The sequence below is a fragment of the Apus apus genome, chromosome 2, assembly GCF_020740795.1.
Source record: "Apus apus isolate bApuApu2 chromosome 2, bApuApu2.pri.cur, whole genome shotgun sequence".
Lineage (NCBI taxonomy): Eukaryota > Metazoa > Chordata > Aves > Apodiformes > Apodidae > Apus > Apus apus.
Window position 1 is genome coordinate 14,381,602 of NC_067283.1, and position 15,611 is coordinate 14,397,212.

At 38.6% G+C, this 15,611-nt stretch overlaps 1 protein-coding gene across 16 annotated transcripts in view; it reads left to right on the plus strand.

Annotated features, from left to right (window-relative positions):
- PARD3 (par-3 family cell polarity regulator) overlaps positions 1-15,611 on the plus strand; it is a 450,732-nt gene that overhangs the window by 179,870 nt on the left and 255,251 nt on the right. For 12 of the 16 annotated variants that reach the window (XM_051609203.1, XM_051609204.1, XM_051609205.1 and 9 more), the window contains exon 5: positions 10,201-10,332. The exons of the other annotated variants lie outside the window; for them this stretch is intronic. In XM_051609203.1, coding sequence (XP_051465163.1) covers positions 10,201-10,332 — 132 coding nt within the window. The remainder of the gene's footprint in view (positions 1-10,200; positions 10,333-15,611) is intronic. 16 annotated transcript variants of the gene reach the window in all.

The following is a 15,611-nucleotide window of genomic DNA, read 5'->3' on the forward strand; positions in this document are numbered from 1 at the left end:
AATAAACATTGTATGTGCTATTTTTGTGCTGGATAGTTTGTAAAGTTCATGAGTTTCACAGAATCACAGCTGGGGTTGGAAGGTATCTCTGGAGATGATCTAGTCTAACCTTTCTGGTCAAAGCAGGGTCAACTAGAGCAGGTTACTCAGTTCTGTGTCCAGTTGAGTTTTGAGTATGTACATCTCCAAGGATGGGGGCTGCACCACCTCTCTGGGTAACCTCTTTCAATGTTCAATCACCCTTACAATAAGAAAGTTGTTTCTTATGTTTTGATACAATAACTTGTGTTTCTTTATGGGCGCATTGCCTCTTGTGTTTTCACTGGGTAACATGAAGAAGAGTCTGATTTTCTTTAGCAGAGCAGTGAGTGATACTTCAGTGCAATAAAAAATAAAATCTCAATGAAAGAACTCAAAATCCTGACTTTCAAAATGTAGAAAACAAACACAGTATTTCTTTTTCTCAGCAGCAGTTTGGGAATGAGAGACATAAAGTGAAAAATCCTTGCCTACTGCACAGGGAGATAACAACCAATGTGCATCACTTGATGCTGTGCTATTCTGTTTACTGAGTACTGTGTACACAGGCAGGATTCAACTGTTTGCATTCAAAAGTCAGTCGTGACCAGAGGTGTTAAGAAGCAGGGAAAAACCCAACAACAAAAAAAGCCAAAGTGAAGGTATGATTTTCTCAGTCTCCTTAGTTATTTTGCTTCTTTTTGCTCTGAGTCATCCATTTGTGAAAGCCCATCTATCAAATGTTGTTTTCTGGCCCCCAAAAGAGACTGATTATTAGTGCAAGACACTAGAGAGATCTGAGAGCAGCTGAGATTTTCTTTTCCACTTCTGCTCTGAGGCTGAGCAAGTCTGTTATCACTCGATTTTTGTCTTCAGTAGCAGTGTAGGAAGAATGTGTGTTTTTCTTCCAGTGCTGTGCTATCCTATCTGTGTGATGGGTGAGCAATGTCTGGGTGAGCAATGTCTGTTCCATAGGTGAGGGAACGTGGTGCTGCATCATGAACTGGGAGTGCCAAGGAGGGTCTGGATGAGTGAGTCTCTTAGTGGTGATGAAGGAGTGGTGGAACACGCACAGGTAGTTTGTCTTTTCACTTCAGTAAATGCAGTGCACAGCACCTCTCTCTGAGAGACAACAGAAGCTATGCTGAAAACAGAAAGTTGTATAGGATAATTGAAGTTGTAATGAATGGCTGACTTTTCCTTTGCCATTCATCTACATCCATGTGTGCTTTGCAAATTCCCATGTTTAAATGTTCATCTCTGTCTTTTAATTTTTTTTATGTTCTTGCAGCTATCCTTGGGTTTGAGGGTGAAAAACTCAGGGCCTGAAAGTGTAGGTTGATAAAAGATTGAACAAGTTCTTAAAAATGAAAAAGTTGGATGCTGAGGTCTGGTGGTTGGGAAGGGGCTTTTCATCAGAGAAAATAGTGATAGGACAAGGGGTAATGGTTTTAAACTGAGAGAGGGGAGATTTAGGTTAGATATTGGGAAGAAATTATTCACTATAAGGGTGGTGAGGAACTGGAATGTGTTGCCCAGGGAGGTTGTTGATGCCCCATCCCTGGAGGTTTTTAAGGCTGGGTTGGACGAGGTTTTGTGCAACCTGTTTTAGTGGTAGGATTCCTTGCTCATGGCAGGGGGGTTGGAACTTGATGATCTTTAAGGTCCCTTTCAACCTTAATGATTCTATGATTTTTTTATTTTTAAGTTCAGAAACACACATATTTTCATTTGAAGTAGTTAGATCTGGGTTTTTAACTTTCTTTCATCTACTTAGTTGTAACCCACAACCATGTATTTACAGTATACACTTCTATAGAGTTTCTATATATTTATGTATTTGTCTGTTTTGTTTCTATATCATCAAAAGTTATGTATTGGTGCAAAGCAGGCTTGGACTTTGGCTGAACGTGTAGCTAGGAAAAAAGAAGTTTAAAGTACAATCCACTTTACAGGCTGTGTTTCCCTACAGTGTTCTGACATGAGCCTGCATGGTTTAAACAGCGATTATGTCAGTCTTTTTCACTGTAGATGTTGTATTTGTAAATGAACGTAAGTCATCGTGCAATGAATCACACAAGAAAATAGAGGACAACCAGACAAAGTAGTCTCAGAATAAAATTCAGACCCATAGTGGAACTAATCTGTGCAAAAGAGTAGTATGGCTGGGGAGGAGATGGTGAGCTTTAGTTAGTGAGGAAATTCAGCTCCAGGAAATACAGAATTTCAAACCAGGAACACATAGTCACCTTCTGGGCTTATTTCAGTTTTGTCTAAATTTGTGGCTGAAAGAGGTATCAGCCCGGTTTTGTTTCACAGCCTTACACAAAGGGGATGATCATTGTGTGCTACCACCCAGCTTTATTGTCTCTGTAAGTGAGCTCTTCAGCTCCTGTATTCAAGTGTCCAAATTAAGAGCATTGCCTGCCATGCACATGAAGTCAGATGAATCTGGACAGAAGCTAAAACCATAAGATGGAGAACGGTGGGAAGCTGTTGAGTGTGAGAAAGGCCAGTGAGACCGCAAGGAGCCCAAAGTGACAGTGCTGCTGTAAACTCAGATAGAAGGGACAAGCTGCTACAAGCATTCTGGTACCTGTTTGGGCCTTTCCCTGCAGACCTCTGGAGGGGTTCTGGCCTAGGTCTGAAATGAATTTGCAGGCTGAATGAGGAAATGGATGCTTTGCTGGGATCCTTGTGGAGTTCCTGTTCTTATTGTTCAGCATCTGGGACATTGCTTTCATGCTTCTGACCTTAAATCAGCACTCTCTTTCATGCTTGTCAGTGTAATAGAGAAGGAGGGGAAACAAAAGTTTAGTTTGAGAAGACACAACAGTTACCTCATCCCCCAGTCTCCTTTCTTTGTTTCAGGACTGCACATGCAAATTTCTAAACATGCAGCCAGGCAGTTGCACCATTTTAGAGGTGTGGCCACTTGAAAGCATCTACCTGACACTTAACAGGATACTACTGATGGTTTATAAAATATTCTTTATTTCAAGATCTAAATATAAGATCCTTATGAAGTTTCTTGTACCTCATTGTTTCCTGTTTCTCTTAGCTCCCCAAATATATTTAATATTAACATTCTATTTGTTAGATGTATATAGCATATATTTGTGCAGAGCATTTGAGACTGTCCCACACGACATCCCAGCCTCCAAACTGACAAGACATGAATTTGACAGATGGACCACTCAGTGGATAAGTAATTGGCTGAATGGCCACACCCAGAGAGTTGTAGTCAATGGTTCACTGTCCAAGTGGAGACAAAAGACGAGTGGTGTTTCTTAGGGGTTGGTACAGGGACCAGTGCTGTTTAAAATCTTTGTTGGAGACATGGACAGTGGGATAGAGTGCACCCTCAGCAAGTTTGCTCACAATACCAAGCTGTGTGGAGTAGTTGACACCCATGAGGGAAGGGACGCCATCCAGAAGGGACCTTGACAGGTTGGAGAGGTGGGCCCATGCCAACCTCATAAAGTTCAACAAGGTCAAGTGCAAAGTTCTGCACCCGGGTTGGAGCAACCCCAGGCACAAATACAGGCTTGGGGAGAGAACGGATAGAGAGCAGTCCTGAGGAAAAGGACCTGGAGGTGGTGGTAGATGAGAAGCTTGACATGAGCCGCCAGTGTGTGCTGGAGCCCAGAGAGCAACTGCATCCTGGGCTGCATCAAAAGAAGTATGGCCAGCAGGGCCAAGGAGATTATTCTGCTCCTCTGCTCTGATGAGACCACACCTGAGTACAGCTCTGGAGTCCTCAGCACAGGAAAGATGCAGACTTACTGGAGAGAGTCCAGAGAATTGCACCAAAGATGATTAGAGCATCTCTGCTATGAAGACAGGCTGAGAGAGCTGGGGCTGTTCAGCCTAGAGAAGAGAAGGCTCCAGGGAGACCTTATAGCTGCCTTCCAGTACCTGAAGGGGGCCTACAGGAAAGCTGGGGAGGGGCTTTTCACCAGGGAGGGCAGTGATAGGACAAGGAATAATGGCTTTAAACTGAAAGAGGGTGGATTTAGGCTAAACATCAGGAAGAAATTCTTCACCATGGGGGTGAAGAAGGCCAGGTTGGATGAGGGTTTGTGCAACCTGGTCTAGTGTGAGGTGTCCCTGCTCATAGCAGGGAGGTTGGAACCTGGTGATCTTAAAAGTCCCTTCCAACCTTAACCATTAGAAAATGAAAAATATAATCATAATAATAATAAAAAATAAATCCTATCTTCAAAGTACACTTTTGAAATTAATTCATGATCATTTTCCCCCCTCCTTCAATTTCATTTCTTGGCTCTCCCAAGGAATCAGGTGAAGGGATGTTGACATTTAAAATAAACAAACAACTTTACATACGCTTTTTCATCTAAATCCAGAGTGTCATAAAGCGTTGTACAAATTTTGGTGAACATGGAAATGCATAATTATAGCATTACATTTAAATGGCCATATAGATTAATATATAGTTGGATATGTGCAGAAACTCTTTAGAGGCCTTTAAAGTGGAACAGCATAAGATAGTATTTCACTTATATAGTAGAAATGGAAACTAGTTTTGAAGTATAATGTGTAAAGGAATCAGAGCTGTAGCTTCATGACATCTTAAGTTAACGGTTTAATTTATTTTACTTTAAAATGAAACTATGGAAACCCTTGCCTTTTTTAGTTAAGAAGCTTACAGAAATAAAATTCAACTTCTGAATTATAATTGCAGAATATCAGCTGCCACATGTTATTTGGTTTGTTTTGTATTATCTCTTGTGAGGTTTTATTGTGACATTAATAAGTAGAGAGTGAATGGGAGAAGCTGGTTCTTTCCAGTCCCTCAGTCTGAGAAATAAGAGTTTACACTGCCTGGTAATTTCTGGCTTTGCATGTATGTGTGCAGAGATCATGACATTTTTGATTTTTCTGTTGTAAACAAGAGAGATCAACAGGATGTTTTTGAAAGGCAGTCTCATGGTTTTTTGTTTACTCTTAATTTAGCTCATATTCCTGGACACTAGATGTTTACATACAACACCACATGCAGAGAAGATTGTCGGCTCATCATGGCCCCTAGTTACTGCTTTTTTGAGGTCAGGTCTTGCTTGTCAATCAAAGGGTACCACAGCATATATGAATTGGAATTGGGCAACTGGAAATTTCTGAGCATAAGATGACAGAACTTAAGCAGAACACTGGCTTTTCAGTTGTTTCTGAAGATGAGTCTTTCTGAAAACATCAGAATGACTATCGAGTGGTCATTCTTCTCGTCTATTTTCATCATAAGTAGGGCATGCAGATTCTTTAAAGGACTAGTAGATTTGCATCTTCTGCATCCTAAGACAGTTTTTACCAGTTGCTGGAAATGACCCATGTTGCAGGTAAGAGATGAGGGGAGGCACAAAGCTTCGATAGTTCTTTAATCTGGGAGTCCTCTTTTACTTTACTCCTTGGAGAATGTCCTAAGATCAACGGTTCACGAAACTGGGTGACTGGAACCGGTTCCCTCTTAATATGTGTTAGAAGGCTGGGCTGCATTGATTGTTGTAGCTGCTGGGACCTGTGTCCTTCAGCACACCTCAAAAAAAAGCAAGCTTTGAAATGAAACTTTAGAATGATAAAGAAAACTGAGTCTGTGAGAGGAAGACGAAGCTCAACCAAGCAGTAGTGTCAGATTCTTAAGATATACGGACATTTAAAATGAGGGACAGGTACAATTATTTTTGAGGTAAACTGTCAAAATTTGGTACAACTTGTTGTTTAAAAGCTGTTGATGAATAATAGTGAGAACAGTTCCAAATCTGACCTCTGTGTAAGGTTTTTGGTTTCTTTTTAAAAAGGGAATTTCTGTTCATTCAGTACATATATTGGGTTAATTAATTTCCCAGTTATAATGTATTTTCCCTGTCAAATAGATATTATTTGTCCAGCCTTTATTCTTTTTTTTTCTTTTTCTTTTTCTTTTTTTTTTAAGAAATGTGGATCCAGTTGGTCTTATACCTCATTTATTTGTCTAAATTACAGTTAAGAAAACCCCAACAAACAACAAAATCACAAAAAAAACCAACAAAACAAAAAACTTGGGGAATCTGTTTACTAGACCTTCAGCACAGAAAATGTGTGCATAGTACTGCATTTATAAATAGATATTTGCATCAGAGGGGTATTTATGTAAATGATAGGAATGTTTTGTTAATTACAGCTTTTAGCGTCCTGGCTGAGAGTGACACCAAACTGTTCAGGTTCTTACATGGACACAGTGAAGCATAAAAAAAGAGCATCTTTTATAGTGATTCAACAATAAATAGATTTGCTGACAGGAATTTGACCAAAGTCTGTGAAATGAAATTATAACCTCAAAAGATTAAACAAAGTCTTGTCTCTCATCGACAAATGCTATCTCAATCTGAGGCCATCACAGGGAATCAAACCCAAACAAGGGAGAAGCCTTTCCCGAAGTGCACAGTGTACAAGAAAAAATAATGGATAGACAAAAAAAAGTCAGTGACCAGGATGGTCTCTCTTATTGAAGATAGTAAATGAGGGGCAGGCAATTTACTGTAGAAATAATAAGAGTGAAATCTTGGTTTTCATTTTCGGATCTCCCTCCAGAGAATTACATTGAAGGTCTTCAATCTGTTTTACACCTGTTGTATTGCTATACAGTATTAAAGAAACCCCCAAGAAAATTTGGGTTCACCAAAATTGTCCACACTTTATGTTAGTCATCAAAACAAAGAAAACAAAGAAACAAAGAAAAAAACCCCAACTCCTTAACTGTTTAGAAAGTGGCCTAGTGGCAAATGAGACAACAGACAGCGTGTCACTGTACAGCATGGAGGCACTTCTGGTTGGGTAGTGATGCTGGGAGTCTGTAGGAGTACAACTGTGGGTTAAAATAATGAGTGAGTTTATGCACTGACAGTAACTGAAGCACAAAGCTCATGCTAATCCATTTCATCTACAAGCTTCAGAGTCTGTGATGGGGAGCTTGTTATATATTGCAAATAATCTGAAATTAAAAGTATAGCAAAATTGCTTTATTTTTCATGTCCTCTTTCACCCAAGCCTCCAGCAGAGCTCTGCAGTGACACCATGCTGGACCAAATTGTAAGGTGTTAGATTATGTGTCCTCATTAAAAATACTGAAAAATGCTGCTATGAAGTGTAGTGGTAATACTGTGATCGGGCAATTTTAGTGTTATATTGATCAACTGCTATTTCAAACATGATAAAGCAGACATGGCCCATGGTCCCCAAAAATGGTTGGGAAAGAAACTTTAAAATAACATAAATTTAGAGCATTTAATTGTAACTAATGGTGCATGTCTGCCCCAGTCCCAGGAGGACTTACAACTGTAGCTCCAGAAGAAATGAGGATTCTCCGTGTGACCCTGATGGCTTCTATACCATGAAATCTATTTCTATATAGTACCGAAGTTGAAAGTGACACCTTTCCCAGTCAGATGTTGGGAGCATGTGTGCTAATGCTTGATCATGCTGAATAGAAATAAACTTTCTGGGTTAACATTTGCTTATTTGACAAAAAAACCCACCAAATATATATATATATATATGTATAGTAAACAGCATTGCATCTGGTTCAGTAAATCCCAATGTCTAAGCTGCAGCCATATGTTTTTCAGCCCCACCTCCTATAGTTTATCACCACTGCTATAGTTGAATTAGATCTGGCAGTAGCAGCAGTGGAGATCCCTGCATAGATGTGGTTCCAAGTAGCCAGCAGCATCTCCAGGTTTTGCTGTGTAGCTGTCTATGGCAGTTTGTTTTTCTAATGTTTTGCTGTTTGCCTCTGTAGCCACTGTTTGGCTAACAGCAACGTGACTCTGTGATTGCAACAGTGGTAAAATGTTTTATTCCACTCTGACAATGGCATTATTTGGAGCCTCTGAGAAGCACAAGAAGTTACAGGAACCACACCTCTCTACCATTCCAGAGACTTAGCATTGGAATGATTGAAGAACAACACATCAGTTGATGAATGTTTTTCCCATCTTTCTCACTTTTGTGTAAAAATCCTGTGCTTGAATAATGGATGCTCTGTGGAAAGAGGTTTTTGTGTAGGGTAGATAAAAATATCTTTTTTAGAAGTCAATGTTGTAGACTGTAAACACAAATCAATAAAAAATGGAGTTATCTAGGAAGTACAAAAATACAGAAAATATCTTGTTACATAGGAAGAAATTTCTGTTCATTCAGACTGGCTGATGGTCTGTCAGGTAGCGAGTTATTGTTAAATTACAATAACTTATGTGCCAACTGTTTGGGGTTTTTTGCACATAAAATGTTCTTTCGTTATTTCTTTGTCAGATTTTGATTTTGTTGTTTTACATTTCCACCACTTTGAACAAGAAAAATTGTTGTTTTAGGAACAGTGCCACCGCTGTCACTGAAAGAGCAGAGTTGAATAAGAGAAGCAACAGGAAAAAATCAATTTGTACACACCATTCCCTAGGTTTTATGGCTCTGCTAAGGGACAGTTATACAAAGCAGTGACTGACTTTCATTGCCCCTTTCTGAGCAAGAAACAGAGCAAGTCTCTAGTTTGCTGTGAGGTTAACCACACTGGAACATTGGATTATTTTTTTTAACTGCTGAAAGACACAAAGTTCTTAATCATTTATAGTAGGGTAAATGAGTTTATGTTGGTGACTTGTTAGACTGGTTACTTGTGCAGAAATATTTTCACAAGGTTATCCTGTGCTGGTTGAATTCATGCTTTAATGTCTTGAAATGGAAGACGTATTTTATACTGAGAAGTCTCTGTCAAGAAAAGAAGTTGTCATCAATCAGGAAAGCTGAAGTTTGATAAGTCTGGGAACAGACTGCTCTCACACAGGAAGCTTTTGAAAACTGTTCCGTGTATCAGTTACAGAGACCTGTTTCCTAGCAAATTCTCACATACATTTACAAGAAATAAGGTTGTGAAGGATAATTGTAAGGGAATTGATGCTACAGTCTGTATTTTTGAATACTGGACTAATACTGTGCCAGGGCAAAGAAATATCATCACAGTGCCTAGGGAAATGAAATACTTGTGCTGATTGATTTAAGAATGTGTGTTAAATGAAAAAACAATAATAGTTTTTTAGCTGTGAATGTGCACGAGTGTTTATTTTTTAAAGATTTTCTTGAGATTCCTAAAAATGGTGGTATCGCAAAATATGTAGGACTGTGATTCTATTTTAATTGCTAATAAATGACTGCAAGGAAAATAGATACTTTCTCTAAATTATCTGTTTTGGCGTGAGGATAGACAAACGTTGACTGGAAAAATACTCTGTTTCTGAAGGTAGGATAATTACTGTATATTTATAATCCTCTTTTGAAAAGCTAAGCAGAATTTCAGTTCTGTATATTATTCCAGTTGGAGGGAACTAACTTGTCTAAGTAATTCATTGTCTTTCAGCTAAGGGTACCTCCCATGGTTAAGGATCTGCCTCTATGTTTTTATTGGCTTTTAGTGGGTAAGGACTTATCTGTAGAAGCTGAGTAATTTGTACAGCTTGTGGGAAAGATATGAAGACAAACTCATCAATTAGAAATACAAAAAAATATATTTTTTGTATCAGTGTCAATGAGATAAATTTATCTCCATCAGCACAATCTCCATCTGCTGCTGCTTAACAAATGTGACTGTATTTGTATACCTTCAGGCAAACCAAGCAAAGTATTATTATGTGGAATAATAATTCAAGTTTTGAACTCTCTAGCATGCTATTCTGGTGTAGGGGACTCACTGGAGCAGTGAGACAGCTTTGATTGTAAAATTGATTACATACACAAACTTGAGAAAATTATATAGTGGCCTTTGCTTTCACTGGAGGGACTGTTTCATGCTTTTGGTGGGAATGAAGTTAAGGAGCCTGATGCTGAAGCCTTGCTGGGTATGTACCTGGGAAGTCTGTGCTCTTAAGGTTTGAGGTTGGAAAAGAGAAGTTGTGAAGCACAAGTGAGTGCAGGAGCTTCAGACCCACCAAAGATTTTTTTTGGGCTTCACTGGTGTTAAGTAAGGGCTGCTCTTGCAATGGAATGACTAGGCAATCATGTTGACCTTGGGTACAGCTGGACCTGCATTCTGCTTTGTCAGTCTTCCTTTTGTATTAGTTTAATAACCAGCTGCATTGTTAATGTGCAAGGACTGGTTGTTTTTTATAAGACACTTTTTTGTTTCTTTTAAACTAGAAAGATGAAAACTACAGAAGCCTACCACGAGATACTAGTAGCTGGTCTAACCAGTTTCAGAGAGACAATGCTCGTTCATCGTTAAGTGCCAGTCATCCCATGGTGGACAAGTGGCTGGAGAGGCAAGAACAGGTAATATATATGTGTGTGTATATATATTACTTAATCTGTCAAATCTTTATGCTACTCCAAGCTATTACAAAGACGTGTATTCTTATATGATATTGGATGCCAAAGTATGGTACAAGCACCAGCAATATACTAAATTTGTATGGGATTCCTTCTGCTTCCAGAAAAAACTGCATTAAGACTGAAATGGACAGGTGAAAATTCTTTGAGTCTTAAATACATTTATATTGTATGTAGAGTGTTCCTGTTTTTCACAACTGATACCAACAGGATTATTTTAATTAGACAGTATTATTTGGAAAAACATTTTGCCATTGAAAGCTAATAATGTTGCTACAGAATTGACAAATGTGGGTCAGTTCTGACATTGCACATTAAATGCTTGTTATTCTTAATGTTGTAAAATATATTAATTATAAATTTGAAGTCCGTGCTATCACATTTATTTAGCGTTCGTTTATACTGCTTTTGATCTTAGGCTTTTTAGAGACACTAAGTAATTCCAACTTGGGTTTCTTTATTAATAAGCTGGTAGTCACAGAAGTTTAAAGGTATGAAATTAAAATTAAAATACATTTTATGTATTTGTATGTGTCTAAAATTTTCCAAGGAGCGTCCTCAAACATATAATTAAAATGCATCTTTACTGTGGAGACTGAAAATATGAGAGGAAGCCCATATTAAGGAGAGTGCATATGTAGGATTATTACTTCAGTTTTCTTCTTTATTCAAAGTGACATTAATAACATTGGGCTGGTGTCCTGGGACTGGTCTTCTTCACCTACGAATTGCATGCTGATGTTTGAAGTTCAGCGTTGCCAGATCCCAGGATATTCCAAACATTCTTTATTCAACCACAAAAGCATCTTAAGTAGTATCACAGAGTATAAAATCCTAAAACAACCCAAATGTGAGCGATTAACTATTTTTGTATCCTGCAATCAGCGGCATATTCATTTAAAAATACCTGTTTTATGGAAAAATCTCTGGTTTTGGCTCTTCTATATTTTCCTCTGCACATTTAATGATAGGGCAGGTAGTGCTGATTATAGTAGTTTCATTACGTTTTTCTCTCAAAAGATGTAGAGTTAGTTTGGATGGGTTTAGCTGCTATCTCTGTATCTGCCTGTGTTGAACTGGAAGGTTGGTGCCTAGATTTGAAGGCGTCCCCTGTGACGGTTCTGCTTGTTTGATATATTTGAGGCATATTTCCGTGCGTCATTAGATTTTCACTGTGGCAGTTAATGAAACTGTTGTCTCAGCAAAAGTCATCATCTTACAAAATGTTGGGTACATGAATATTTGAATATGTGATGTCTTATATTAAGTTTTGTGCTGATCTTGGTCTCTGAACAGCTTAACTAGTTCAACTTATTCACCAATTAGGTATATAATTGGGCACTAGTGGTAGCTGGGAAGTGTAGTGATTGAAGACCGAAATAGGAGGTATATTTCTTCTAAGCAAGTTTTCTGCTTTTTGTTTTTGTTTGTTTGTGGTGGTGTTTTTTGAGTAGGAGAGAGAAAGCGTTCGTTCTTTAAATATGTTAGTGAATCTGCATGTACCTGGAAGAGTGGGATCCTTTTGCAATTTCATGTCAGCAGGATAATTAGTTAGACCTAAACCTGTGTAAGAGGGTATGCATGGGAGAAGAAAGTGCATAGTTCGGGTGGGATGCAGCACAGCCCTGCAGAGAGAGGGAGGGAAGGGCCTGGGAAGAGATGGAGTAGGTACAGACAGAGATGTTCCTCCAGTTTTTGGTTCTTAACTTCTAATACCTTTTTCAGTATCCTCTCTGTGCTTTCAGTTTTCCACTTGTTAAGCCTTTCTGTGAAGAAGAAATTCAAGTGATTACGTGGCTATCTTGCATTACTAATTAATTAAGCAACTGCCAGTCCTGTGCCTGTGTGCACCATACAGCTGTGGAGGGGCTGGAATGGTCTGTGCACCCTGCCAATAAACACATAAAAAGTAGCAGATGTTAGATATGGCACTGAGGGTGAGGCAGTGACAGTGCCAAGAAACCTCTAGGGCAGAACCTGTTACAGATACCAAGGGTAATAACAGTCCTGGTCTAACCTGCCTTTATGGCTCTTTAGAGAAGATAGTAGTAAACTTTGAATTAATCCTGCAAACTCCAAAGACTTGTTAGAGGAAGGCTCTTCTGGCTGGCATTGAGTTAGTTCTCTCAAAGCTTGCTTCCTCTCTTCCTATCGGAAATCAGGCAAAAAATATTTCCAGGTTGATCTTTGTCAGCTTCTAACATACATGAGTATTCACTGGAATTGCACTTTGAGGAGTGAAGGTGTGATGTGCCAAAGAAATGCAGTTATTTTTGTCTGGACAACACTTCATTTCCCATGAGCAGAACTATGGAGCAAACTGTGATTCTGCAGCCTCACAGCCCATTCTGCAGGTTAAACTGCAGGAGCCCTTGTTTCTTGGGAGTCATTATAGGCTGCTGTGCAGGGACTAATAAGGACACAGAATTAGATATCTTTGAGTAGTTGTTAGAGAAATAATTCTGTAAACTTCTCTAGGTTTTAGTGTCTAAAAATGGGGGAATGCATGAAACCGGTTAAATTTCCTGGAAATAATTGCATTTGCTCCTATCTATTGTGCTTTACTAGGGCTCTGCTAAATTAGAGTGAAACATCAAAGAAACTGAAAATATTAGTTCTGATTTCTGTGTCATTTAAGGTATTCTGGTTAGCTCTGTCTGCCTGCGGACTGTTCCTAGTTAGTTACAGAGCCCTCTGGTTGTCCACAGGGCAAAGGTTTCTCAGAAAGTTTTGGTATTTCACAAGCCCATGAAATAAGTTATGTGAAACTGTTTGTATTAAAGAATCATTTCACCACTCTAAAGCCAAGAAACCAAATGCAGTTTCAGAATACAATTAGAAAGTTAAGGATTTTATGGTTTACTCTTTCACTCAATTATTTCATTAATTCTCTCCTGGAGATTGTCAAGTATTGGGAACAAAAATTTGCAATCTTTAATTCTGATATATCATGAAAAAAAAAAAATTATTTTTTTGTTCTTCACGTTGTCCTCCACCGCACTCTCTCCCCACAGCAACCAAACTTTGAGGAATAGTTGAAAAATCTTATTTCCTCTGAAATTTATTCATATATATGTTAATGTTACTTTTATTTGAGAAATATTTTTCCCTTGGTTCTCCTGAAGACTTGCTTAGGCCCTGATGAAATCTGGTCTCATGCTGTCTCATACCAGGGAGACATGAAAAGGGAATGTATGAAAGAGTTAAACTTTTCACCAGTAACTCAAGTTTAACTGCAGAGAAAGGTTCTCTGAGGTGGTCATTTTTGTTTCATTAGTCAAATATTAGGCAGCAATGAAGACACCTTGAGCTGAAGTAGTCTATTCTTTGCTTTGCTGAAGAGGCCTTTTTTTGCAGAAGGATTAAGAGAACCTGGCTGTGCTCTGCACTGGGAAGGGGTCCGAGAGCAGCAGGAGAGGGACAATCTACCACTGCCCTGCTTAATTGTGAATTGCTTGATTAGATTTGCAAAGACAAATGAGATTGGTTCAATTTAAATGACTTGCAAGTATATATACATAACTATTGGATGTGCATCTGTATTTGTCAGTGAAAGCAAGGTAGGAGATGGAGTAAAATTTCATGGTTACTGCTGAAGAACAAGGCTGATCCTAAAATCTCAGTAGCTTTTTGGTTCTGGCAAAAAATAGAAATAAAAGCAACTCAAATGAGCTCTGAAATGGGACAAGAAGTTGGTTACTGCATTGTCCTCTTGAGGACAAATGTGCTCTAAAGAACACTTCCTCAAAATTATTCTTGTTCATTAAATCTGCCTATAGTAATCTGGTGGAGTTTCTCTGGTTCCTTTTTCAATGAGATCAGACGTGCAAGTAGCATATGGTCTTACATCTCCAGCTGTAGAGTACCTGCTTTCAGCTTGTATTTTCAGCAAAATAAGGCCTGCTTTTAATATGATTGGATATACTCTCTTAAAACATTTGGATGCTATAAATTAGTGTCTTTCAGTACTGCCAGCTGAAAAAAAACAAACCAGAGATTCAGAGGCAGGTTAATTTAAACGACTAATTTCCTGTGGATTGTCATACACCAGTTTATCCATGTTGTCAAAATTGTCAGATACCTGAAAAAGACCTGCTACTGTTTTATGCCTTAATTTAAGAAAAGAAAGGAGAAATACAACTCATTTATTTTGCTTAGTTCTATGTCATAGTGGTATAGCTAATGTATATAAAAGTTTTTATTTTCAAGTGTATCTCTTTTGTTTTTCTTCTTTTTTTTTTTTTCTCCTATGTTTTATTATGACTGTAACTACAGTATAAAGGCCTAGAAATATTGTGTTTCATGGCCAGGAGATGAAGAGGGTTGGAGGCTCTTCTTATCTTAGCCTTCTCACATGTAGAGATTGAAACTGCAGTAAAAATTGTCATTAGTAAGGAGTTGTGCTTGAAGATTCAGAAAAAGGATTAGCTAGGCTTTGGTTGGAGGAATAATTTTTAACTGGTTATCTATTACTCTGTACAACACCAAGATAGAGTCTTGCTGCTTTTCTCCCTGAGTACAGGCATATCATAATTCGTCTCTTGCGATAACGACCTTAATGAACACAGAATGGTGACAGTGTATAAATTATAAAATACAAAGATGCATTTAAAACTTGTCATATTTATTTTGTAGAATTTCTGTCACAAAGATAGAGATATGCATATGCTCAAAGCGCTAGGCCTAATGCAGAGGCCTCTTTCTTTCTGGGAGACTTTAGTGGATTGTCCCACTATGCAAGAAGCTGAAAAGTTAGCCAGGGCTTGTTACCAGCTAATGAACAAGGCTGTGGTTCATGCAGTTTGCTTGTTTCTGTAGGTAGAGCTACAGGACATGGCTGAGAATGGGATGGCTTGGCACCTGACTTAATATTAAATAATTAGCCATAGCTATAACTATGGGCAGGTAGGAACAGTAACTAATGCATTGGTAGAGGATTCACTTAAGGTTAATTTAGTCAAAGAGCTCATCAGAAGACCTCAAGGTGCCCCTGCAGGAGTTCAAAGCATCCCCACTCCCATATCTACTTGCAAATTCAGTTTTTTTACTACTTGATACAGGAATTCATGGCTCTGTGATCACACTGGCTTCCACATGATGTGGTTGTGAACACCCCAAGTGCTACAGCTGTTTCTTCTTGCATTTGTACAGTGAAGAAGGTTAAAAGTTCAATTTGTTCCAAGAATGCTTTCTTGTAGCTCCTGCTGCTACAGGTGGTTAGG